Source organism: Ixodes scapularis, unplaced genomic scaffold (genome assembly GCF_016920785.2).
Source record: "Ixodes scapularis isolate PalLabHiFi unplaced genomic scaffold, ASM1692078v2 PGA_scaffold0__279_contigs__length_252992795, whole genome shotgun sequence".
Taxonomy (NCBI): Eukaryota; Metazoa; Arthropoda; class Arachnida; order Ixodida; family Ixodidae; genus Ixodes; species Ixodes scapularis.
The window spans coordinates 119,877,951-119,905,155 of NW_024609835.1; the positions used below are offsets into that span (position 1 = coordinate 119,877,951).

At 45.6% G+C, this 27,205-nt stretch overlaps 3 protein-coding genes across 3 annotated transcripts; 1 reads left to right on the forward strand and 2 right to left on the reverse strand.

Moving 5' to 3' along the window:
- Positions 1 to 686: 686 nt before the first annotated feature.
- On the forward strand, positions 687 to 3,541 carry LOC115308954 (caldesmon-like). The gene is made up of 4 exons (XM_040218199.2): positions 687 to 943; positions 1,869 to 2,137; positions 2,715 to 2,915; positions 3,195 to 3,541. The coding sequence occupies exons 1-4, from the start codon at positions 687 to 689 to the stop codon at positions 3,539 to 3,541; spliced, it is 1,074 nt and encodes a 357-aa protein (XP_040074133.2).
- Positions 3,542 to 6,056: 2,515 nt separating this feature from the next.
- LOC115331130 lies at positions 6,057 to 8,769 on the reverse strand. Its single transcript, XM_029993170.2, has 2 exons — positions 8,685 to 8,769; positions 6,057 to 6,454 (listed from the first exon to the last, which is right to left on the reverse strand). Exons 1-2 carry the CDS (start codon positions 8,746 to 8,748, stop codon positions 6,057 to 6,059), a joined length of 462 nt encoding a protein of 153 aa, XP_029849030.2. The 5' UTR covers positions 8,749 to 8,769.
- A 5,828-nt stretch (positions 8,770 to 14,597) lies between these two features.
- LOC120846003 lies at positions 14,598 to 25,820 on the reverse strand. The gene is made up of 2 exons (XM_040217582.1): positions 25,761 to 25,820; positions 14,598 to 15,167 (listed from the first exon to the last, which is right to left on the reverse strand). The coding sequence occupies exons 1-2, from the start codon at positions 25,818 to 25,820 to the stop codon at positions 14,598 to 14,600; spliced, it is 630 nt and encodes a 209-aa protein (XP_040073516.1).
- Between the last annotated feature and the right edge of the window lie 1,385 nt (positions 25,821 to 27,205).

A 27,205-nucleotide genomic window follows, 5' to 3' on the forward strand; every position in this document is an offset into this window, starting at 1 on the left:
AAATTATGATTTTATTATAGACTTGCTGGGCATCATCGATTATGGAGGCTCGTAGAAAAAGCCAGCTTAAACGTAAGGGCAAGTGCACCGAAGACTCGACCGTTACAAAAGGGGTTGTGCGCAGCAATATTGATCTACTAAATTTTAAAGAATTCTAGATTTTATGTTGCCCAATGCATATTTATAACAGGAACGTCGAACAAATCTCTTTTATATACGGTCAAGATTGAGAGCGCCAAAGCACACGCCACCGATATCCAATCTTCAACGCTTTAATAAAGACATGACCGCCAAGACGTACCTGCAGTCCGTATGCGCCCCAGTATTCTGCAGAGCAGGTGAGGGTATTCACCACTCCATGGGCTCGTCCCCGGGGGCTCCGTCGCTAAACCGCAGCATGTGTCTCCAGCGTCGTGTCGGCTATCGATCAGCATTTTTGAATCGCGCAGATGGACAGCCTCGCCGTCCTCCCAAAAACAGCGAGCGGAAAAGGCACCGCGACAATAGAGAGTTATAGTAGACCGTTTTCGTGCGCCCGGTCCGCTCTGCGGAGAGCGGAGTCGCCACTGCGCATGCGCGGCCCGCTCTGAGTTGGAGCGTAGTTACCGCAGGGAGCGTACGTTCCGCTCTCGACGGCGCAGAGCGGGGTGGGAAGCCAGTTCCGCTCTTCCGCTCTCCACGACAAGATGGCTGCGTCCGATGCCCCCGCGAAACAACGGACCATGCCGGCAACCCAGAGGCTGCGGTTCACAGTCGACGAAGACCTCTGCCTTCTCCGCGAGGTTCGAGCTGCGAACCCTTTTGCGTCACCCGAAGGCTGGACTCTTGTCTATAGCAATCTTCTAGTGGCCCTAACACGGGTCTTCACAATTCGGGCAATCCGGGACCGTGTGGACCTGCTGCTGGGCTATTTCCGACAACAGGACACAGCCAATTTGCGAAAGTAAGTGTTGCATTTTTGTCTCTCCTTTTCAGTGCACGCTAGAAGGTGCCTGTGCGCTTGCGTGTGCGCTTGCGTTAGTGCGTGCGGCGGGCCTGTGTGTGTCGGCATGGGCGCTGGATTACACGTGTACGCGCGTGCCGTTCGCGCGGGCCGTTCGCGCGTAAGAAAAGCCTTCCTCGCAAATATTTCAGAGCATAGACCACCAAGCCCGGCTGGAAAAGTGCGGCATGGTTTTGGGTAACCCAGCTGTAAGGAAGAGCACATAAAAAGATCGAATGAGAGAGCTGCCTAACTTGTAGCAAATGTTTTCATCATATCACCCACTTCCCTACATGCAGGCAAGCACGGGCAACCGTTTATATTTGTTCAGTACTATGACAAGGGTGTCAGCTTTCCTAATACCCTGTGAGCGACATAGCCTGCATCTTAACTTTGGTTGAATTTTAATGATCAAATGCACCAGGTGCAACTAAAATATGAATTGGAATCAAGAAGTGTAAGCTATCTAAAAAGAAAAGGGGAGTAGGAGGGTACACAAATCGTACAATTATGCTTTCTTGAGAGATTTTGAACATGGGGCATGTTCCTCCGTGGAAGGCACAAGCATCATTCAATTCAATGCATAAGAAATCTTGATGTTAAACTTAAGATTTCTTATGCATTGCATTCCTTCAACAAATGTGGGCTTACTGAATACACATTTGATAGATATTTTCAAAAATTTTATTACACCCAAATGAAACCCAATCACTCCTAAGTTCCATTATTGTCGGGGTGAATAGCTGACGGAATCAGCTTTACTTAGCTGAGAGTTTCATTTTTTTTTTTTTGTGCGGATTATTCTTTAGTGATTCAACCCGGTACAGTGAGAGTGACAATGCTGAGTAACACAGAAGAAATCAATATTTTAAATCATCCATTTCATTAGGTCTGGGACGGAGGAGCAGTATGCAGAAAAAGACCGGCTGCTCCAGGAGATATCCGACCTTGCACGGGAGTTTGGACATAGACCGAAGACTGCACCAAGGAAGGGGCGCTCAGGAGCAGCCGCCTGCAAGCGCAGGCCACAATCTTCAGCTGCTGCCCAGGTGCGAGCAGCGAAGGCAGCAAGGGATGCAGCCGTGGCCCGCACCGCCCCCTTGCCAGTGCCGTCAATGTTGACGGTCGATGCAGATGAAGAACCAGAACAGTATGGTAATAACACACCTTATTCTAGCAGGAAATGAAAGTTGATTGCAACTCATTCCTGTCTTTACTTAGTAGCGCATTTCAGAGAGTGAACTTTAGCAGAATGAAGCAGGTGCAAACATAACACAAATGGGGTTAAGAAAGTACTTCTCCTAGAAGCTTCTGGATGGCAGCCAACGTTTCCTGAAAAGGTGGTGAAGAAGCAAAGCCTCTTAGCAAACTATTAATGGTCACACTGAGGTTTCTGGGAAGCCATTTGGATGAGGACGACACAACAGGCACGTAGCCAAGATTTTATTTCGAGGGGGGGGGGGGGGGGGGGCGCCTGCCCATGACAAAATGCTGTATGATGGGGAGGGGGGAGAGGCAGTCCCAGCAAAATGCTTGAGCTCCCACTTCACTCTTGCTCGCTCCTTCTTCAGTTATTTACCAGCCTATACAGCCGAGATACTCAAATATATTTTAAGCCCTCGCCTTACAACACCTCTCCTGAGTGGCCGAGAGGCAGCCTTACTTGGCCGGCTATATAAAATATGAAGCAGAAATGCTACAGATTTATTTCATTTTACTGTTTTCTTTCTAGCATCCCCAGATCTTGGTGAGGAGGGTTCGCCAGCACTGAACCTCCTCATGCAGGCTTACATGGAAAATCCAGAGAGAGAGGAAGAAGAGGACTTCGTAGCTCCTTCCCAGCCTGTCAGGAGCCCTGATAATGCCCCAAATGGTGCAGGTACTGATGAGAACGTGCCACCTACACCGGCGTCCAGATCTTCAGGTGCCAGGCGTAAGTGAGGAAACAGAGTTCAAACTACAGTGCGTAATGTCACCAGTAGCTTTAGTATCATGAAAGGGACCAAAAAGCCACTTATACATGTCATTGGCTAGCATACCTTCCCATATTGCTTGTTAAACTAGCAATAGCAATAAAAAACTGAAGATACAAAGCCAGGCTTTCTACCTCCAGCTTAGAAATGGCATTTCTGGTGGCATCGCAAAGCAGTGACAACTACACAGTAGAATATACCCCTGTATAATATTGTTGACACAGTATTTTTTAACACAGGAAAAAGAAGGCAGCAATCGTCCGAGATGGACTTTCTTGAGCGCCGGTCAGAGCAGGAGCTCGCAAGAGAAGATAGGCGTTTCGCCCTTGAAGAAAGGGACATGGCGCTGAGAGAGATGCAAATGTCGTTGGAGCAACTCAAGTACCAAGAAGATGCAAAAGACCGCGCTGAAGCACGGCAGGCTCTGGCGGAAGAAAAACGGGCACAGGCCGAGGAGCGGCAGTTCCAGGCAGAAGAGCGAAAGATTCAGATGGAGGAAAGGAGGGCAGCAACAGAAGAAAGGCGGTTGCTGATTGCTCAGCAGGAGCTGCAAATTCAGCTCCTGACTAGACAAATTCAGAAGTAAAGTTGGAGATTTAAAGTATTACAGGCTGCTAAAAATGAAGCCTGAATTGGAACACAGTACGCTAAACATAAATATGTGCCTTAACACGACATTGTACTCATTGACAAAAAAAAAATTATACAAGATCACTTTATTATTGCACTCGCCATCACACTGAACTACACTGCAATATATATTTAATTCACTCCTTTGCACTCACCATCACACTGAACTACACTGAAATATATATAATTCACTCCTTTTTATCACAGCTGTGAGAAAACAAACAGCTACTACAAGATAGCATCCTCAGTATGTATGACTAAGTAAGATCACATTTTCTAAATACATAACTGGTTATCACTAGGGTTCAGCGTTTTCGGTTTCTATTTTTTCAAAATTCGGCATACCTTTTTCGGTGTTTATTTTCAAATACAATTTTCGTTTCTTTTAGGCATATATTTATGTCCACAAAAGTTTATCGGCTTTTTTCGGTGAATATAAAATAAACACTAACGGACACCGGATCAGATGATCCTTGTACGTAGCTCTGATATTTGTGATCACTCAGAGTAACGGCACAGATACATTGAAAAAGAAATGACACTTCATTTGGCAAATCTGTGAAACTAAAAGAAACAAGAAAAAAACCTAGAAGTACAAACAAGTCAGATATGAAGCCTATGCGCAATAAAGATAGAACTTCACCTTCTGTTCATCAGGATTACGTGATTTCATTACAGTACACACACATGTACAGTGCGCTGCAATATGAAAGACCCACTGGGAGCGTGTGTCCGAGGCGGTGGCTGGCGGGGGCGCTGCGAGCGCTTCGGACAATTCCATTCTGTTTCGAGGGGAGGACTTTACTCGGGGCTCAGCTAAAGCGCAACGCGCTTATCAGTTTGTGCTGAGCCCCGAGTGAGCGTCCTCCTTTCGATGCAGAATGGAATTGCCCAGAGCGCTTGCAGCGCCTACGCCAGCCACCGCTTCGGCCACGCGCTTCCAGTGGGTCCTTCATATTGCAGCGAACTGTACTTGCCCAGGTTCTCCTCCTTGATCCGCATTCTTTCTTTCCTGTTAATATGGCCCTGGGCTTCGAGAATTGCCTCTCAACCCTAACACTGGACACTGACAGGCTGAGGAAATGAGGCGCTGCCTGAGCCAACATCGGCCAATCAGCCAATTGTGACCGCCGAAAGAGACATGGTGCGATGTTTTAAAGCTCAACACAACATGCAGAGCTTGCATCAAGTCCGTCTTCCTTACAACGGGCTTGAAAACACGCTCGTACATGGCGAAGTCGTGGGGCGTTTCAGATTTCACTTTCCAATCGATGATGCACAGATTAAACCAAAACGTAGTGATGGCATCTGTGTGTTCCATACATTCGGACATGTTTCAATAGACACTGTCGTTCCACTTTTTCGCCACAGCTCAGCTGTACGACTGGAAGGTCAAAGTGACCTTTTCCGGTTAAAACTGAATTTTAAAAAATGGACTCGACAAACTTTTATTGGTTTAAATTGAAAATGCCGAACCTAAAAACTGAGCTTTTTTGGTTAAAACCGAATTTCCGACAATGGATGCGGCATACTTTTATCGGTTTAAACCGAAAACTCCGAACCCTAGTTATAACTTATCACCAGTGCCTGCAATATCACACATTGGACAAATGGGAACAACCAAGGCTATAGTTATTTTTTTATAGTGCTTATTGGTTGAAATCATTGCGCTACCAGTCTTTATTTAACGAGTGTTATTTATATATTGCACCAACACAGAAATAGTATACCGACAGTGATGCTGCAGGCTCACGCCCAGCCTACATGCAGCATGACCAAGATGTTAAATAATGACATGCTTTTCAGTAAATAAGAAAAACCGAATATCCTTTCCACGATCATCACATTTCATAGCATACAGACTGCAAACACAGGTAGAACTTCATAAACGACTGACCACTCCAACCAGAGTTTAGCACTTTTTCTTTCTACAGATGTTATAAAAAAGTCTTCAAAATTTTATTGCCATTATTGACATCAGAAGCTACCTGTTTAGCTACATACATCGAAGATGCATGTAGCTGTACTCTACTAGCATGGCTCCGTTCGGAGAAGCAGTTTATGGTGGGTTAACTTCCCACTGCCTGAACCTTCACACAACAGATAAAACTCTTCAGAAATTTTTACAATTCTGCTTCCTAGACTTGCACATTCCACAATCCTGCTTCCTATCTACAAGAAGCAGGATTGTGAAAAGTGAAAAAGTTGTGTCAGTTATATGAAGGTTCAGGCAGCACGAAGTACAGGAAGCAGGAATGTGAAAAGTGCAAATATCTGGAAAGTTTTATCTGTTGTATGAAGGTACATGCAGCGGAAAGTTAACCAACCATAAACCGCTTCTCCGACCGGTGCTATGTTAGTACAGTACAACTTTAACCTGGTACCTTCGAAGCAATTAAACGGGCAGCATTGGATGACAATAATGACATTAAAGTTTGAAGACCTGTTTATAACTTAACTGCCAAGATATATTACATTCTCCCTCTAGGCTGCAGGTATTCCTCCAGTGAAGGTGCGTCAACATGAAAATATGACGTGACCTGACTGCCATACAAGCATGTATGGCAGTTGGCGAGGAGGGTTGCAACTTTATACATCTGCGGCACCCGCTGCAGAAGCATTTTTTGATTTTTTTTGAAGTCTACAAAAGCAAACTCTGTGACCACTTTACCGAAGCCCCACTCGACAGCTTGACGCACAGAGCTCATAGCCTTATTAAAATCAACTTGTGGCTGCTGGAGCGTGGCCCCTCCATACGGCTTGAGGAGGTGACGTCTGAGGGGGTATGCAGGGTCACCATAAATGACGTACGACTGGTCTTGGCAGAGTGCCTCCATCTTCTCGTAAAGACCGCTGACGTGCAGCATACCTGCAAAAAAAAATAAATATCAAACTTTCGTGCAACACATCCACGCACATGTTGTCGTCTAGTTGGTCCTGGCAAGTGGGTGCAACGATTTTAAGATTAAAATAATTTGAATCTCATCATTTTTACATTGTTTATCGTGTCCCAGAGGATAAAAAAAACCATCTCCTTCATTTAAAAAAATGTTGCGATGCATAATCGCAAAGCAAAAATCTAGCTTTTCCCCCCACCTGCAGCCGTGCGTGGCAGCCAAGGGAACTACAGTGAAAAGATTGCGTGACCTCGCTCGGCTCTAAGCTGTAGCATAACACCTGCTAATGTCACCAAAGAGAGGGAGAGTAGGCGTCCTCCAAGAGAATACTCCGGAAGCTACACGGCACCCCTAATTACGTCACCAGGTGGGACCCTGAAGATGGAGTGAGTTGAGGGGTGCCAAAAATGCCAATATTTATCTTTTTTTTTTACACAACTAGGACACACAGGCGAAATCGGTTTTCTGTTCTTTACTTCACAAGTGTCAGAGGGCAACTTCTACAAATGTTTGACCGGAGTCCGGAAATCGTTGCACGGCGGCCTCGGCCACAGTAGAATGGGTATGTTGGCTAGTTTGTACATACTTTTAATCTAAAATGCGAAGCACAAGGACGATGGAAGTAGACAAACAAGGTGCTGCTAAGAACTGAAGTTTATTCGAAGAACATGTAACGTATATGCTGGTTCTTGAAGTGCTGATGCAATAAATTTAAATTTCTTCTCTAAAAAGAGCAGTCAGTGATTGTGCACTGCACTTTTCGGATAAGACTTCCGCTACTGACAGGATATTGCTTATGCTTTTCTCTATCAGCGGGGCATGGGAGAAGGCGTCTGCCATGGCAATTAGTTTGCCCAGAACAAACACGACCTTGCACCGATACCGCATGAGTCTCATGTGAAACCTTTGTATGCGAGGTGGCAAAACTTCAACTGCCGTTTGTCACCGTGTCGTGGTAGGGGCATAGCAGTAAGAACTTTCGACACACACGTCTCTCTCGAGTGGAAGCTACCTCCATTTATTCTCGTAGCGTCCTTTATATAGCTGTCTCGCCGGACAAGATGGTGCAGCGACACGGAGGCGATTAGATATCTCTTCATTGTTAGTTCCAGACCACTGACATTGTCAAGACATTCAAAAAGTACCTGACATATTATATTAATTGTGCCAAGACGACGCCCTGCCGTGCCAAAGGTAGCACTGGAGCGAGAGTGGATAAAGAAGTTTACATCTCTTGCGGTCGCACACCCCAGCATTGATCCTCTTACTTGGTGTCTCCCCGTTCTTTCCCAGGCTTTTCCCTTGCCTCCTGTACATGCTCTTGCCATACAACACAATCTGGAGTCGGTGCAGGGCACAGATTAGACATAAGTGCTACATCAGATTCCAGCTGGGATTCACGTTCATTTGAAGAGAATACGAGTCGCAGCCAAATGCTGCAGCAGCAGCTGCTTTCGATCTGTACCCCGCACCGGTGCTTTTATCAACTGAAAAATGTTTGTTTCAGATGAAAGAAAGGTACCAAAAGACGTTTCTAAAGAAAGAACCAAATAAGCTGCTTTCTGAAAGCATTGAGTGCTGCAGAAGTTAAAGGAATTGCATATCATTTTGATTTTTTTTTTATATGTTTTGAGGTCACTAACGTTTCAGTCAGCATTTCTAGTTTAGAGTTGCAAATTTGCATCTTTTTTTTCTTTTTTTTACAGGATAGGGATGCCAGGGCCACACCCCAAAGAAAAAGTGATGTGGAGAATGTAATGTTAATATACCTAGAAAAGGCGGTACCAAAAAGGAAGAATGTGGATTTAGTTTGCACTTAGATGTGCATACCACAACCTAATTACAAACTTTGTGGCGTACATATTTGACAAATAAATGTGAAATGGTTTTCCATTCCCCCTTATCAGTTTGCTTTATGCCCATTAAATTAGTAATAGCTACTAATTTTTGTTTTCGAGTAGATGTCGAAAAAATAAGCCGAATCGGAAAAAATGAAAAAACCGAAACCTCTAGAGTGTAATTATACTGTACTGGTATCAATTTATACTCACTGACCCTCAAACTCCTCAATGTACAAGTCAACTTTGTTCTGAATTTTATCTTAAAGTGCTTTGGGAAAGACTTGGATCTGGTTACAAGTTGAAACATTCCAATAGTAACCTAAACAAAAAAAAAAAAAAGATTTAACAATGCCAAATTTACCTGCGTCATGCCTGTTGCCTTCAAAAGGTCCATCCAATTGGCATATCATGCCATTAGCACACATCAAGGCCTGGTATTTCAGGACGTGCACCCGCTTGTGTCCAGAAAAATACTTCCTTTGGTCTTCTGATGGACGGCATATGGGGCGTGCCGTGCCGTCCAGAAAGCCCCAACAGTTGTCCAAAGGGGCTCCTTTCTCATGGACTGCCTAATAAAGACAACATATATTACTGTTATGTACATTGGAGCATTTAAACACCACCAAAAACTGTGAAGACGTGCGACACATTACCCATAAAGAAATAATGTGTTTATGCACTGTTTAAAAAAATTTAACTGTGTTGTTAATGCTTGCTACTTTCTACATAATGACACAGGTCCAGGGTTGTAAAGTACCTAGATACAAATAACTGGAAATCGGTACCTAGGTATTTCTGTTGTACCTGAAGTACAAACCTAGTTACTTTAATTTCTCAGTTTTCCTTCTTTCTCGCATTGACACCAATAAAGCACATTTATTGAAATCCTTTTTGTATATATCCTTAGTATAAAAAGCTTTACTTCCAATATATTCTCACGGGTGGAGACCAAAAGAACCTAAAAATAAACAGGATGGAGAAACGTTTAATGGGGCGAACTTGTGCCCCCAACAAAAGGGTAAAAGAAGAGGTGTCGTAAGTGAGCAACGATGTCAGCGAAGGGGCGGAATCCGGCGCTAACGTAAGTCTGACTGCAGCTTGCCACGAGGAGCCCCTTTTGTACACGCATGGGTTTCTGGAAGTAGAACATTCTAACCTCGAATCAGCAACATGGTTCTCGAATTTACCAGAAAATCACATTAGAGTCAACAAAAATGTGTACCTGCAGCCAGGCATCAAACCTTGGCTTTTTGCGTGGAAGGCAAGCGCGATAACCGTAAGGCCACGAGCGCGCTGGCTACTTGGTCAGCTGCGCGCGCGGCACTACTTCCCCTTTTAGAAAAGCACATCGTCCCGATGCAGCACAAAACGAAAACACAAATCCACAACAAAAGGACAGCAGAATCGTGAGCCACAGTCACTCTTTGGCGGGGTTACAAAGTTCTATCATTCGTAATACGGCTTGAGCCGGACGACGAGCAACACCTCGGGTCGTGGCTGGCGTCTTGCAGATGGGCACATTCCGTCGGGAAGAACTTCGTATTTCGGATCGTCGAGGCATTGGATGATCTTGTAGGGTCCGAAATAGCGTTTCAGAGGCTTCTTGCTGAGACTGCGGTGCTGTATAGGTGTCCACACCCATACCCGGTATCCGGGTTGAAAGTGGACGTCCCGGCGACAAAGGTTGTAACGGCGTGCATCGACTCACTGTTGCTCCTGAATCTTGATTCTTGCCAGTTGACGAGCTTCCTCCGTGCGTTGAGAGATCACTTGAGCTTCGTCGTTGCCATCGTCTGTTGGCACGTGAGGCAGCATGGCGTCGAGCATCGTGGTAACTGTCCGGCCGTGTGCCAGTTCGAATGGCGTCATTCCTGTGGTTTCTTGAACCGCTGTGCAAATATGTTCCAAAAGCCAGGGGTAGTTATAATGAAATAAGTTTGCAGTGCCTTAACACAACAACAAAAAATATAACAACAACACAGACGTTTCGCCACCTATCCAGGTGACATCATCAGTATGAACTGAAGTGTACCGTAAACCGTGTGACAGCGGAAATGTTTTGCGTTTTGATTCCCATCACCCGTCAAAACACAAGCGCGCCGTGGCACGGACACTGTTGTCGCGTTACGATGTGTTGTCTTCGAACAACGACCTTTGGTCCCAAGAACTGACAAGGATCTCCACTTCCTTGAGCAGGCGCAATTATCCAGGATCCTTCATAAGTGACACGCGTAAGTGCCTGCAACTGTGCAGAGTAGCAGTGGAGGCAAAAGGAAGCCGATAGTGTGTATTCCCTATGTCCGGGGAACCTCGGACTCGATTAGAAGAGCTTTGACACCTTTGGGCATCCCGACTGTGTTCAAGCCTGCGTACACTTTAGCGAACGCGTTTTCTAAGCCGAAAGACATTACCCCCGCCAATGCCTAGACGGGTGTGGTGTACAAGGTGAACTGTGTCGACTGCGACGCCATGTACATTGGAGAAACCGGCAGACGGAGGAGCACTCGGCTTAAGGAGCACAAAAGGGATGTGGTGAAGGCCACGCATGCCACGAGAAATAAGTCTGAGCTCGTCGACCACAGCAGGACGACTGGGCATATGTTTGACTTGGATAATGTGGCGACCTTGGCTTGTGAGCAGCGTTGGGGCCCGAGGAAGTTGTGGAATCGTGGTTTATCCGCCGTGACCCCAAGGCGTGCAACATAAACCGGGGCCCCCTACCGGACGTTTACGGGAACTTGTTAGATTAGAGTCGACTGGTTTGACTCTCCCAACCACCGGGCCAGTTCATACCGATGATGCCACCCGGGTAGGTGGCGAAACGTCTGTGTTGTTTTATTTTTTGTTGTTGTGTTAAGCCAACGTAAACTTATTTCGTTATGAACCGCTGTGTTGTACGCAAATGTAACGTACGGCAACACCTCGTCCCACGTCTTTGCTCTACATCAACGTACATGGAGATCATGTCAACGATCGTCTTGTTGAGCCGCTCCCTTAGCCTATTGGTCTCCGGATGATAAGCGGTAGTAATAGTAGTAATTTTTATTGGCTCAGGAGAGCCGTGGCACCGGAGAAAGGCGACAGCCCGTACCATGGAGGCCCGCGGTGCCACGTCTAGTGATGATGATTATGAGATGGTATCTACAAGGAAAGGACAATGACATATGTTTTGTCGATGGCTGGTGTGACTCAGCCGAAGAACCTCTTGAGTCAGCTGTGCCAGGAAAGATGACCCTCGACCTGTGATCAGCACATCAGGTACGCAGTGTCGAAGGAGAATGGACTCGACGAAAAATTTGGCGCCTTCCACTGCTGTTCTTGACACAAGGGCTTTTGTCTCGGCGTATCGTGCAAGATAATTGGTCGCTACGATAATCCACCAGTTACCTTGCGTCGATGTTGGAATTGGCCCAAGTAAATCCATTCCGACCCGCTGGGAGGGCGTAGTTGGGGCAGATATCGGCTGCAGGAGTCCTGCTGGCTTCGTCGGGGGCTTGTTACGTTGTTGGCACTCATGGCACAACCGTGTGTACAAATGGACGCTTTTCGGGAGTCTCGGCCGTAGTAGTTGTCACAAATGTGGACGAGCGTACTGCTGTAGCCATGATGTCCAGCCGTCGGGTCGTCATGGCATGCTTGAAAGATTCCTTCTCGCAGGCTGGCAGGAACAGCCAGCAGCCAGGAAAGGTTGCTGGTTCCAAAATTCTTCTTGAAGAGCACACCTCGCCGCAGAACGAAGCTTGACATGTCTCGGGCCAAGACTTGCGGAACTGAACTCCCATGACCTTCAAGGCAGTCGATCACGGCGCGAAGTTCCGGTTCGTCTCGTTGAAGTGTCACTATCTGTAACTATGCCAAGAAAATGGGCGTCATCTTCGTCGTCGGTGCTGTCGGGAGGAGATTAGACCGGGGCCCTAGACAAACAGTCGGTGTCATTATGCTTGCGGCCAGACTCATGCTCAATGGTTACGTCGAAGTCCTGCAGTCGATGACTCCACCGAGCGAGGCGTCCCGACGGGTCCTTGAGGTTGGCGAGCCAACAGAGAGCGCGGTGGTCCATGACAACGCAGAATGGGATCCCGTGCAGGTATAGGCGGCACTTGGTTAACGCCAAAACGACAGCAAGACATTCCTTGTTGGTCGTTGAATAATTCTGCTCTGCCTTGAGCAGTACTTGGCTTGCATAAGCGATCACCCTCTCTGCTCCGTCTTGTCTTTGGACAAGTACCACGCCGAGTCCGGTGTTGCTGGCGTCCGTGTGAACTTCCGTTTCCACTGATAAATCGAAGTGTGCGAGAATAGGGGCCGACTGGAGTCTTTCCTTCAGTTCATTGAACACTTGTTCTTGCTCCTCCCCCCCACTGGAAGTTCCCATTGTCCTGTGTCAGATGCGTGAGCAGTGCAGAAATCTTGGCAAAATCGCGACCCAAACGTCTGTAGTAAGCGCACAGCCCAAGAAATCTTTAGACGGCTTTCTTGTCTGATAGCTTCGCAAATTCAGCAATAGCGGTTGTTTTTGCAGGGTCAGGGCTTACACCTTGAGCACTCACGACATGGCCGAGAAATATGAGCTTGTTGTAAGCGGACGGCTTTAGTGTCGGTCCAGCATTCTGGAGAGCCTGTAGCATGGCTCGCAGACGTCTCAGGTGCACGTCAAAGTCGCTTGCGAATACCATGACGTCGTCGAGGTAGACGACACAGCTTTGCTACTCGAAGCCTGCTTGGGGGTTTTCCGTCTGCTGGGTTGTGGAGTTCATCGTGAGCTTCGGTAGCTTCTGCGTCTTGTCCGGCAGTGGTCCAAGCTCAGGGGGTTGTCCTCGGAGACGCTGGCTTGCCCGGGGCCCTGTCTCTTCTACAAATGGTCGCTGTAAGGATCAGAGCGTATGTTTTCCTTAATTAGTATTGTTTTGTCTTCCACCGCTTGCCAGCATTGCCGAGAGTGTCACCTCTTCGAGGGGAAGGGGTGCTGGCGGTGCGCGAGAGCGAGCAAATGGCCCCTCCGCGAGCGCGCGCGGCGCCGCCGCGCGGAAGGAATGTGTCCCCTTGGGGGACGTAGGCGGACCCCCGGAGGAGCGGGGTCTGGGGAGTTGGAGCGGGAGAGGTCCCGGAGTCGGTCGCGGACGTGTGTCGTCCGCAGGCCCTTTGTTCTTTGTTAATAAATGTATAGTTAAAAAGCATCAAATCGTCGTCGCTGCCACTGCCTCGCCATCGAAGTTACCAGCCGCGATCGGGGAGAGGATCTTCGACAGCTGACGTCTCTCCCCACCACAACAAGAACTTTACTGTCGCCTTGAAGTGGGGCTTGCCAAACGGGTCCTCGGAGGGGTGCGGTGAAGAGACATAAGGCACTACCCCGTACTTCCACCGGAATGTCACGGGTGGTGACTAAAACAAAGGGGTAAACGAACAGGTGTCGTAAGCGAGAGACGATGTTGGCAAAGAGGCAGAATCTGGCGCTAGCGTCAGACCGACTGCAGCTTGCCACGCAGAGCCCCTTTTGTACATGCGTGGGCCTGGAACAATGACGTAGAAGGTTCGGCGCATAGAACATTCTAACCTCGAATCAGCAACACGGTTCTCGAATTTACCAGAACATCACATTACAGAGTCAACAAAAATGTGTACCCGCGGGCAGGCATCAAAGCTTGTCTTTGCGTGGATGGCAAGCGCGATAACCGTTAGGCCATGAGCGAGCTGTCTGCTTGGTCAGCTGCACGTGCGGAAATATTCTGACAAATTTGGGGAAAATAAATAAAGCAAATATCTTTGAAGTAACTGTACCTGTACCCAGATACTTTTTTTAAGTGAATACCTAGGTACCTTTTCATATGAGTAAATGCAACTGTATCTTAGGTACATTTTTGAAGTAACTTTTACAACCCTGCACAGGTCCATAGAGAGGTCACAAATAAATGCAGAGAAGGGCTCAGCAGCACTTCCTTTGATTTCCTTACTCTCAAAACTCTGACTGACTGAATGCAGAGAAGTGTGGTAGTACCACACGACTACGTTTACAAATCTTAGATGGAATCTGAAGAATGACCTCACGGGCACTTTCATTGGCCAAGCATTTACAGCACCCTAGTGGAAATATTGCGTAGCTAGCATTGATGAACACTTACGTTACGTGCAGTCAGAGAGTACAAGCATATGTAAGCTAACATGGTAGGAAAACAAAACCACAGCGACAAGACAGCTTCAGCGCTGTGTTTGCGTACTTCTCATTTCTGGTCCTCCGTCTTCTTCAACATGCCTATAGGTAGTTCGCATCTGGCTAGTCAAGGCCAAACAAAAACGATGTAAATTGTAATGGCCTAGAAAACGGTTCCGTGACATCAAACAGTGCAACGGACCGTGGCAATGCGAAATTTACACGAAAGGCGCAGGCGCAGGGTCTTACCTGTGAGAAGAGCTCCAGATTCGCCAGCGACAGCCAGCTGTGGTTATTCATATCGGACAGCAAGTGGCCAAACTTCTCAAGGACGTGGCTCATGACCAGGTTTGCAATACTGGAGATGGTTGATGAGTGGCGACCAAACACCCTCTCGAGGTCGAAGAGCCGGTTGGGGTAGGCGAGACGCCGCAGCATGATGCACAGTGCTTCAGCACCCGGCACAACAACACCTTGCGCCGATGTGAAAGATTCGGGCACCTCCAACGACGACAGGAGGGCACCCAGGTCGGCTTTTTCGAAGCGGAACTGTCTTCGGAAATCTTCGTCCCTCATGTGGGGAATGTCAAGCAGCCCGTGCCTAGAGCGAAAATCGCGGCGCTTCTTCGCGTTTCTTAAACAAATTAAATCTTCTATTTCTCGCCATTTTAAGTGAGACAGTAGGAGTCGTCTCTGCAACGTACTTCGCCGCTTCATCTTGAGGAAAGGCGGGAAAGGCGGCGACGCGGAGGGGGACCAACAGAAGACAGCAAGCGTAGCAGCGGCGATCAGCTTCGGCTTGCCTTGCCTACGAAAGCATCACACTTGGCCAGCTATCTTAGGTTTTCTAACTCACTTTTTTTCTAAATATAATTGCTGATTACAATAAGTGCACGTTTATTTGTAAAAGGACAGCTTTGCATACAAAAAGGATAAACTAGAGTGTTTGGATTGAAATGTTTCGTCTAACTAGTACCACAAATGTCCGCTTTCGGGGCTGCGTACGCCGCCGTTCCGTACGCTCTAGCTGCGCTATGTGGTGAGCGGAAAACGGTCTACTAAAACTCGTTTTGGAAGCTCCGCTCTGCACCCATGCATAGCGGGCCGCGCATGCGCAGTTTGACGCGCTCAGAGCGGAGGGGAAAATGAAAACGGTCTACTATAACTCGCTATTGGCGAGAGAAGCGGCAGCAGACGCAGCAGCGGCGCCCGCAGCCGCTAGCCGACAAAAGAGCCCGGTAAAGAAATGACCCTTCAGCAGCGCACCCAATCACTGAAGAAAAAAAAAAAAAAGGAAAGAAAGCTTGTAGAAAGTAAAAGAAGCTTTCCCAAAACGAAACTGCCACCAACGAAACACTGCAGAGGCCGCAGACGACGGAAGGAGCGCGGCCACCACGGACGCGTATACCCAGTGCGGAAGGGGGGTTCCGGGAAGTTGAGGGGAGCGTTATGGATGTCTAACGGGCATGGCACGTGAACTGCAGGGTGGGTGGACCAAGTTTTCTGTTTGATCCGACGTTTCGGCCGATGCACGGAAGCGTCGCTCCAAGATGCCATACTCCATTCCGGACCTGGTCTGCGAAGAACGCCTGGTGTGCTCGGGAACGGAACAACGGAAGCGGAAATGACGAGGGGAGGAGGCAAAGGAAGAAGTGCCCGAGAAGCGCTCCCTGAATTATTGCCGCACTCCGGAGCTGCGGTCTTACATCAAGCCCGGCCCCGAGGGAAGGACCATAGCCAGACTCACTCGTGGACGACGATTCTGCTGGCGAGGGTCGCGGTGCTGCGCTTTGACAACCGCTGCCGGCGAGTTTGACACGACGGCTGACGCGATCGTGGTTGGCGGATTGGAAACGAATCTGTCCACTTTCTTCTTTTCTCTTTCCTGTCTTTGCGATACCTCTGAGAGATCGGCAGAGGAAATGGCCCCCCTATGTACACATGCTGCTATTCTAGCAGGATAGAAAACGGGAGATGGAACAGACGCGCCTCGAGTGGTAGGCTTGAGCTGTGGGGGTTCCAAAATATGAAGCGAAAGCACGTAAGACCTCCCATGCTTAGACGACGAAATTTCGTCTACCGCGGTACAGTGATCGTGGTAGGCCATAGATAATACGTTTAGCTAGTGCAATCCCACTGCTTGACTGAGGTCTTTGAAACGTGCATCACGCAGCAGTGAGTCGCGAACGCACGCCGGTCGGACACATAACCAGACCGGAAGTGGCGTGGGTGGGGATTTAACCCAGTATAAGTGGGTCTTGCAGCGCTAGCTTTTGCTCCCCATGCTCCAAGCTGTGGTGCGCTAACATATTCGGCCTCCACGTAAGATGATGCTAGGTTTTATTTAAAATAAATCTAGAAAATAACAATTTAGGGTTAGCGAGTATGCAAATTTTGTTGTGTACAAGCACCCCAGCGACCGAAAGAATGGTCGGAGTAACAAGCATATGCCCGCACAATCGGCAATGACACCTTGCTGTGTGGATAAGTCGAAAAAAGCCCCCTTTAACTTTCTATCAGGTTAGAAAATCTAAACAGAGTGTAAGATTACTTTATTAGGCCCGCTTTCAACGAAAGAACATTTCTTGAAGTCTTAATATCCTGATAGATGCAACGCACGTTTTGTACATCCCAATCAAACAGCCAATGCGGTGTGCGTCTTTTACCTCATAATTAACGCGTAGGTTTTTCGCGAATTCGGACACAATCTTTCCTATAGGCAACTCCCTTTTATATTCATTTTTTGTCGATAATATATAAAACCCCGAGGGAAGCTAGAAGTTTATGAAAACAAACTGTTACAAACCACAACAAAGTCCAACTCTTAGTTCAGTTATAACCATCACCACTATTGCGAATACAACGAGTCCCTCATTTATTTTTACCGCCTAAAACGGCGTCCGAGGCGATCATTTGTTGTTTTGATCCGGTTCGATCCCAGCAATTCGTGTCGCAGCACCAGTGTCTAGTTAGAGCCTCGTCGGCAGCCCCGACATTTCAGAAGACATTGCCCCTGTCTGAAAGATGCCTATATCCCATTTGCATTGTCATAGACGTCCCTTAAAGACCGACGACCAGTTCGCGCTTTCCACTCTTTCCCCGCTTCCCCCTCTCCCCCCCTTCTACCCTGTCCATCGCTGCCTGTTTCTTCCTCCCCCAGGGTAAGGAGGATATTCTTCCTTGCAGAATCTCATATCTGGTCGTCGACCTTTAAACCGAGGGACTTTTAACGGTCGGCGACAAATCTGTTCGCCATCTTCCGCTTGCGGCAAGTTTCTTGCGGGAGCTAAGAGCGTGAACTGAATGGCTGATTACAAGGGGAGCTATGTTAAATAAACCTTTATGCCGGATGTATGAATCGGAGTCACTATGAGCCTGTAATCTCGGCTTACTCCGAACGCACGCATGTTTAATATCGTTTTGTCAGAGGCAGCAAGAGTAAACTCAGTCGAAACTACGGTTCGATAGAGTCGATCGCCGTGATCATGCCCTTTTTTTCGAAACCTGAATGGTTCAGCCAGTGAAAAGGCACGTATAAAACTTGCGAGCACCGTGACGATGCAGTTCTGGCGTGGTTTGATTGGCTCCATCGGCTCATAGCGTGGTCTGCGTTTGGACTTGGAATGGCGTCGCCTGGAAAGGGTGCATAACGGTGAATGAGTTGCGAGGATAATCGAACGCTCTACAGGGAAATACATTTTACTCCATCCAAATCCAATGGGGTTGGAGCCGACCACTTTTGCGTAGGTAGAACGGCTGGACACAGAGCAGGGTTCTTTCCCCTCTAAATTTAGAGGGGTGGCTGACGCCGTCTACCGTCGTGGTGAATCTGCGAGGCAGTGGCTGACGCCGTCTACCGTCGTGGTGAATCTGCGAGGCAGTGGAGACGACAGTTTCTGCTGTTTTGTTGAATACGGAATATCTGCGCGTCGGAGGCTAGCCCTCTCCATCGGCGCAGCATGAAAGCGAGACAGCGTAGACCACAGCGCGATGCGCAAGCATTCCCTCAGAAGTGGGCTCTTCGCGCCTATAGGGAGGATCGAAGATGTAGCCGCGCTCTCTAATACACGTGCCACACGGACAACTCGAATAACATTTACAACGAATGACATTGGTGTGATCGACGAATCGGCTTGCGATCTGTCGCGCATGGAATGCGCCACGCCCGGAGCGTCGCACGCTGACTGGCCCATCGTTCAAATGCCATTCGTTGTTAACAGCATTCGAGTTGCCCGTGTGGGGGGTAGCACGATTGCCCCGCGTGCAGAATCTCCCTCGCAAAAGCCCCGCGTCATTAGCCCCACGTTTCAAAAACCCTGTCTTCAATTACCCCCCCGTTCCGTATTCCCCCCGTGCCAAAAGCCCCGACCTCACTGCCCCCGTCCCATCCTCTTCGCGCTTCAACCAGCATTGTTCAATGTCTATAAATTCGCTGAAGTTGTACAAAGGCTCTTTTAAGTGAAAGAAACTTGAACCGCAGAAAAACATAAAATGACGTCCTACAAGTGGCTAATTGCATAAATCTGCATAACCAGCCAAACACCCTGCTGTCATAGAGGTATACTCAGACGTAGAATTATATACTTCATCTACCTAGATAAATGCAAATATATTTAGAACGACGTAAGAATAGAAATGGTGTTTGGGGCTGCATATGTAATAAGTAACGCGCCATGATCTGGCGGGTGAACAGTTTCGACAGAACCGTCGCCACAGGATGTGAATATGTAGAGCGTGCAAACGGATGAAGGGCAAGCTTTATCCATTTATTCCTTATTTGAGTTCCGGGTACGGCATGACACAGCTCGGGTGCGCACTTACTGTCGCTTAGTTAAAAGGAGAATACTCTGCCCTCGCGCTGAGGACCCGGCCACCTGACACGGGGCATTAGCAACATGGGCTTTTGAAACTGGGGCATTTTGAAAGCGGGGCATAAGGCCGGGGCGTTCGCCGCGGGGCATTTGATACGGGGTTTTTGACATCGGGTGCTTTCGTGCACCACCCCCCGTGTGGCACGGGTGTCAGGAAAATGAGCGGAGTGCGATGTTTTTTAGTAAAGTTTGCGTGGTAATAGTGGTGTGTCTCTCTAAGGATTGAGGGCATAGTTATCAACTCCCATGACAACTGGAAGTCACCGCGTCTGAAGCACAAAGCAGCAGGTGCTTGTGCTTCAGAGGTGGGAGGAAAAAGGAAGAACAGAACCGTGGTTGACCAGCCTATGGCTCCGTCCGTCCTTTTCCGCAATCTAGCTTAGCAACGATAAGCTAAATATTGAGACCGATGACGGCAAAAATCCCCCGTCTACATTCTGAAAAAGACGCTAGGAATACACATTTCGTACATGTCAAACTGCGGATAATTTGGAATCTCGTCAATTCAGCGGTACACAAATGATGCTCACATTTTATTGGCTCGTCTCTTTGTCGTCTGGCAGAACGTTTCAAGGTTGCTGGATATCCTCAGGAACGTATTTTAAGGCAGTTGGTGTATATGATATTTCCAAAAAAGTTAATTCAGAAAACTTCTTGACCTTCAGAGCCAGTATTCCTTCCATATTTTCATAAACTTTCTTACGTCAAAGCGTTAGCCAGCAGGTTTAATGTTGCCACTGCCTTTTCTACAGATTATAGATTTAGCCGTTTACCCTCTTTTGCTTCGACTGTTTCAGGTTGCGCGATAAAACACCGAGATAGGGATGTGGAATGTTCGTCGGGTGTCATTTACAAGATACCCTTTGATTTTGGTCTTTGTTATACTGGACAAACTAAACAGTGTATAAATGAGCGGTTGACGGAACACAAACGTTGTATAAAGAAAAAAGCCCCGTACTCCGAAGTGTCAAACATCTGGTCAGATGTAGGAACTGTGTACCGTTGTGGCATTTAACTTCAGTAGAGTTGCGGTAAAAAAAGACGACCATAAGTGGTTGATAAAAGAGTCATTAACAATATTAGGTCACGGGAACGCAGTTAATAAGGCGTCATTTGGGTTGAACAATGAACTTCGGCGTTTTCTTAGGCTGTGAGAAGTTCTGACCTTCAAGGTTTATGTCTGTAGGTTTACGGGTAGAGGGGCGATGGGTCGTTCTTTTCTTTGTGTATGTGTGTTACTGGGCTTGGGGTTACCAGTGTGTTTGACGGTCGGGAAGTGACGGGTCAAAGATAAGAGAAGTGCATGACGCAGAGTCCATACGTTGTCCTTGTTGCTTAGTCAGTGGTTACGTTGGTGGAAAGTGGCATGCTTCGGCGTTCTCACCCTCTCCCCTTTTTTCTTTTGTAACAAAGTACCTATATTACCAGGTTTCGGAAAAAGTAAAAATTTTAGCTGTCTTATAGACTTTTTAGTGTTGTGCTGTTTACCCGCAGTTTCAGGGTTTTTTCAACCATGTGCAATGTACAAAAGCTCGTTTGCGCCTTTACATTTTGTACATTTCGTAATTTCGCATACTCTATATTACGAATATTAACAGTAATATTGACTGCTTTCGTGTATAGAGCTTTTTAATGACACGGCCCACTGACATAAGTCCCACAGCATTGAACGCTCTCGCAGCTCGTGAGATTTTTTTAGAAGAATGCTAGAGTGCATGCTCGGAGCGCGATATATGGGTTTCAACTAACAATAAACGACAGCAAAAAGAAAGTCAAAACTAGATCACTGATCAAAGTGATTGATTCAGAATTTGATAACAGACTCGCACTTCAGCGTTCCACTAAATTTGTTGAAGGGGGATAATAACCTCAGCTAATTATCGTTTTAATTGTGTGAAACTCCGAGTATTTTTTAAATTAAACTCGGTCGTTTTACTTTTTTTGTTGCAGAACGTCGCGATTGAACAAAAAAAGGACACAGCCGTCACCATTTGGTAAGTGCTGACTTTCTATTGTTTTTTTTTTTTTTTTTGTTTTTTTTCAGAATCATGAAGTGGTTGTATTTAAACTCGATGAATCATTTTCGAACCGACTCACCTTCCAGCCAAAACTTTGCTCAACATTTTGTACCTCAGTATTCCTACTAAAACACTCTTTAATACGACTATCTTGCAACTCATCTACGGACGCTGATGTTATAAGATTGCGAAAGAGCATTCTTTGTAGGACTCGGCTCACATTGAAGGTTTGGTGGAGAAAGTGTGGTAAGCGCTAGTCTCGCCGAGCGGAAACGCCTGTCACATCTACAAACCTCCGCATGTGGCAAAGGTTGCACTGCTCCTTTAAAGAAAAAAAAAAACGCTAAATGGAAAATTACATGTTTTCTTGTGAACGTGTTTCGGGATTGACAAAATTCTCTGGAAGCGATAAGGTATTTCAATAACAAACTTTTTACCCGTGTGCTTTTTCTCTTTCTTTCTTTTTGGCAAAAGGTGGTTTTCATAGGAAAGACACACACTGACACGACTCCGCCGAGTGCATGTTGAAAGAAAAAATATAACTGATGGTTGAAGGCTGTCGTGCCAGTCTGTGTCTTTACGTTCGTAGACATAAGCCAGGGCTATTATTTTTTTCATTTTCAAATCTGTTGTCAAACAACAGTCACCTTCTCCCCATACTTAGGTACATTTGTTGGGACTGTTTTATTTCGTTCCGTCGATGAAAAACATGTCTTGGATTTTCGACTGTATCATCACCACTGGTGTGATATACCATAAGCAAATGTCCATTATTCAGTACAAACTCCAATTTATTTCCATGGGCATTTAAGGTATACCGCTCATTGCTCTTGTTATTAGACATATGAACTATGCACGTTGTTAATACAATAAGATAAAGAAAAAAAGCCCTTTAAAGATAAACAGTGTTCCAGTGCGATTCAAAATAGTTAATTACTAAAAAAAAACATTCTCACTCTCTTGCCCGGCAGCCAAAAGAGAAAACCTTAATAATCAATATAATATACGGTTAATTATTCTTTAAAAAATACATTTAAATAACCCGGAAAACAAATGTCTCTGCCATCTCTACGCTTCATCAAAACGTTTCGTTTTGACATGAGCCATGGAGGCTTTCTATTGTTAAAAATGTCGCACACATTACTGCAATAGAGTGTGTTAGTGACGAAATGCTAAAAAGGCAGTGTCTGAAAAGTCTAATAGATAAATAAGAATTATTGGCCATCAATTATTTTTTAAGTAAAGGTGAGCCCACAGGTTGCAGTAAATACAAACAAACTTGAAAAAAGTAGTTTAAACAATTCTGAACTGTTACAAATTCTATAACTTTTCGAACGCGTTGTTTACAGTGATAACTTATAACCAAAACTGTAGGTTGTATTCAAGGAAACATCTCTGAAGCCTATGAGCACCCGTTCGCAACAGTGCTTTAATATGACCATATACTCTTTTTCAGTGAATTTTTCAAAAATAAATACTTAAGAGAAAATGTAACAAAATTAAAGCTAACAAGATATCTCAAGAACTTTGCTGTACTTCCTGCATTATCTGGGCGATTTAGAATCACATCGTACAGTTACAACGAGTGCTATGGGCAGTTTGATCTTCCGGAATTGTGATTCTTCGTAAACCATACAAAGTATAAACAAAAGTCACCCACGTAGTACGTAAGATATATAATAAATTTGAGCTGAAATGCTCCAGAATCGTTGAACATCTCCCCTGCTTCTCTGGAGATGGTGCGCAGTGGCGTTCAGAACAACAAAAATTAAAGCTAATAACAGAGTTTGAAAAACAGGTCTAAGCATTGTAGGGTGCTCTAGTTTGAGTTTTCTCCTCTTCTTCGACAGAGCCATTATCCCAACTAATGTATTCTCGCGAGATGCGCATCCGTGAGTCAACTCCGCTAAGTGTTCCATTAGCGAAATGATAGAATCCGGACGGCAGTCCGTGCCTACCGAAGCAGTTCGCTTGAAATCTTCGATAGAGGCACGAAAACCAGACAGTCCTTTCTAGCCCCGCCGCTCGCGTTGCCCCTGACGCACTTTTTTCAGAAATGGAAGTTATCGTTCCTACGTCAAAACGAGGGCAACTCGAAATTGCTGGTGCATTACGCTCTTGGCACTGTTCGGTACTACTAGTTGTTTTTCTGCCTTTCCAGCCAAAGTGAACCGGTATAATAATAATAATCGTTATTTAAATGGCCCCAAAAAACACAATTTTTCTGATTTGCGCACATCCACAAGAATGCTATAAGTAAGAAATAAAAATACACATGATAAAATTCAAGACACGTTCAGACAAACGTGATTCAAATTAATATTAGTAGAAAGCTATTTATTCAGAACCTTTGAAACTATGGAATGCTGATAATGGCTGTGAAAAAAATTAAAGACCTTTACAACTCCTCGTAATGCCAAATTAGAGCGCAGCTCTTGAGGAGGAGGAGGGGAGGGTACGGAAAGGAAAGTATGCCCCTTCTCCTCCTCCGTTACCTCTTCTTCTCTCCTTCTCCTCCTCTTTTCCTTCTGCCCCTCCTACTCTCCGCCTCCCATCCCTCCCTCCCTCGTGACGTCACTCGTGACCCTCGTGACGTCATTGTGAACCTCGTGACGTCACTCGTGCAGGCCTCGTGAAAGTCGTGACTTTCAATACAAAGGGCGTGACTTTCGTCTTGACCTCCAAGAGTGATGGTCACGTGAAGGTCGTGACCTTCACGAATGACCTTCGTGACGTCACTCGGAGCCCAGTGACTTTTGTGACGTCACACGTAAGGTCATGTGTGGCGTCATTGTGGAAACGTCCCATAATACAACGCGCATTTATAAGCGACGTCACTCGTGACCCTCGTGACGTCACGTGTGACGTCATTATAGGAAACGTCTCATAATGCAACGCGCAGTTACGCTGACGGTGACGGCGACGGCGACGGTACTCAAGACGAAAACGGGCGAATAAGAGCTGCACTATAAAATAAGAAAACCCGCCACCTACTGGGAACTACTCCGGAAACATAAATAGTGAATAATATGTCGACTTTCAACGTCTCAGTGTAAGCACTATACAATTAATTTGATGAACTCACATGGAGTGGTACACGAGGAAAATGCTTTATTTTAACTCCTAAGTACTGAAGAGCGCGCGCGCATAGTACAGATAAGCCCCCAAGATACATGAGCCCAACAGCTAGTTATCATAAATTTCTCAATGTTTTCTTTGGTATCGTGATCTACATATCAATAAGAATGTAGCCGCGAGTTAACGTAGATCTTAAAATTATTTATAAATTTACTTTTTTTCTCATTGGGCTTTGAACGTCACATTTTTAATGAGCGAAGTTATTCATTTGTGCTACACCGACTGGAACATTTCGACATATTTCCTGATGAACATTCTGACCCTGCAAAACTTGAAGCGACGGGATCAAGTATCATCTTAAAATATTTTTCCTTCGCAATAATTAGCAACAAACATTTTAAGCTAAACACTTGGTGACTCAAATTGCAGTATTTTAATGTCAACTAATGAACGCACCTCGGATTATTTAAATTTAGTATTTTTGTAGTGTGACCATTTGCACGTCTCTAGGCAACTTGGCAATTAAAAATCGCTTGTCGTCAGAGCGAAAGTACTTTCAAAACCGCAGTGTTGAAAGTCAACCAGCTCACCAGGTTTTTTTTTTTAATTATTATTTCTGTTAGCACTTGTTTATTTATAATTAGGTTACACGTGTTTCGGGCAAAGAGCCTGGCGTTTATATTCCCCAAAATAAAGTCGAATTGCATTTTTTTTTATTTACCGTTGCACCACCAGCAGGTGCACTCGATGAAAGTTTGCCAAAGTGCGACGGAATAATTAAAAACAAAACAAAAAAATATTTGCTTTTTTAATGTTTTATTTCTAGCGCATCTTCTCTTAAAGACAGCGTTTTAGTGAACTAGCCACTATATCATGCACAAACGGCAATCGTGAATTTTGGTAAATACAAATCTTAGCACCCTACCTGTTATGTCGAAAGAGGTTTATATGTAGTATATTCCTACATGGTAAACGGAAATATATTTCAGCACATGGACGGAGCCAATATGAAATTCAGTATAGAACTGGAGACGATAGTAAAATTAAACACACTAATACTGCACATACTCGCCTCGTGGCACTTGTGTGGTATTTATCTATTTACTCTTGAATCATTCACAGTCATCCAAAGGTTCCTCATTATTGTTTGTACTTATTTGGAATAATTAAATGATACAGAGATACCGATACCCCTTGAGTTTACGAGCGTCTTTTCATGACGTTACGTTTTGCAATAACATCAAATTGTGTTAAGATGACAGGGCAAGATTTGCTGGCCATTTTCCTATAGATCTTTGAATACGTCTCATACTTGTTACCTTAATCCCCAGTTTGTCCTTGAAGATAGTCTTTAAAACAAAATCTTTGAGCGAAGCCATTGTTTCATTATCTCTTTCCTCCAGCCGCACACAATAACATTGTTGCCTCTACTGCGGCTTTAAAATCATCTAACGTATGTGTCATCCCCCATAATTGCCGTTTCATATCCTTTATTACTTGGTCACGAGTTTAACCTTTCCCACACTTTTTGAAAGCAACTCCATTTTTAGTTCAACATATATTATTTATGTTCCATACAGGCAACGTAAATGGAATCCATAAAATATTGGATGTTCTTAATCACAAGATACTATCCCTTTTGATTGGTGGCGGTTGATGGATATCCAATGCAAACTATTTTAAATGTTTTTTTTTCAATATTTTTAGCAGAACTCCAACTCTGAGTGTAATCATGTGATGAATGTCTATAAGAAGTTTAAAAGAGAAAACACGCATAGCACTGCCGCCCGCATGGTCGAGAATGCAACGCTCGGTCACGGACTTCTAGAAGATTCAAGATTCGCGTTTATTCTTGCTCAGGACGTAACTTTTATCACTTCGTTCTGCTTTCTTGTTCTCGAAAGTGCCTGTTCATTCTCGCCCCGAGCGTGCGACGCTGGAATCTTTTTTGCTGAATTTTCAAGATAGTGACGCACAGTAGATAAGAAGCTGTCCGCGACCTTGTAGAGTCAGTCACGCTCTTACTTGCTGCTACGCCGCCAAATTGCCGTCCGCTTTTCTGCTGCCCCAGCGCTCGGCCTATTTTTCTTTGGTACAAGTTCGCCGATTAACCCTTTATTTTCAGTTCACTGTTCATCCTTTGGTCGCCTTCATTAGTGACAATAAATATAGCTTTATTAATTTCTGGAATTTATGTAATTGTTTTAAGCAGTTAAGTATTTTCTTTTGTTTCTGATATATCCACTTCTGTCAACTTGTAAGGGCACTCAAGTGGATGTTGAAATGGTGTATTTATGGTTATAACTCATTTTAAGGGCTGTAAGCACCCCAAAAACCTGAAATTACAGTCATGGGCAGCCGATTTCTTTATTCAACATCTAATTATATGTCTTGAAATGTCTCTTTTTCTGCACCTTAAAACAGACACCGGGGGGCGCTCTTTGACGGCGTTTTTAAACAAAAATTGGTATATTGCGTCTCCCACACCCATAGAATTGACGTTTGTATCAAAATATAATGCACAAGGAGCCTAAGAAGAGCAAGAATAGTAACGTTCGAAAATCTCCACGCAATTTACTATTTTCATTGGACAAATTCGATGGTTGTAATGGTTGCCTGAGTATGCGCTGCCCCCCCCCCCCTTTTTTTTTTACTCAGAGAAGATAATGCCTATGTATTTCTATTGCTGTGAGTTTACTCTGTGGTACCTTGTCATCAAGAACAAGGTTCTACAAAAAGCACTTGAGTGCACCTTTGGACGGCA

Bases quoted from the DNA above. Each gene is read 5' to 3' on its own strand.
- LOC115308954 (XM_040218199.2), top strand. From the start codon at position 687: ATGGCTGCGTCCGATGCCCCCGCGAAACAACGGACCATGCCGGCAACC. The intron at 2,138-2,714 runs GTAATAACACAC...TTTTCTTTCTAG, and splicing joins TGAAGAACCAGAACAGTATG to CATCCCCAGATCTTGGTGAG. The intron at 2,916-3,194 runs GTAAGTGAGGAA...TTTTTAACACAG, and splicing joins CAGATCTTCAGGTGCCAGGC to GAAAAAGAAGGCAGCAATCG.
- LOC115331130 (XM_029993170.2), bottom strand. From the start codon at position 8,748: ATGTGTGCTAATGGCATGATATGCCAATTGGATGGACCTTTTGAAGGC. The intron at 6,455-8,684 runs GTAAATTTGGCA...TTTTTTTTGCAG, and splicing joins AGGCAACAGGCATGACGCAG to GTATGCTGCACGTCAGCGGT.
- LOC120846003 (XM_040217582.1), bottom strand. From the start codon at position 25,820: ATGGCTTCGCTCAAAGATTTTGTTTTAAAGACTATCTTCAAGGACAAA. The intron at 15,168-25,760 runs GTAACAAGTATG...AGTACGTTGCAG, and splicing joins AGGACAAACTGGGGATTAAG to AGACGACTCCTACTGTCTCA.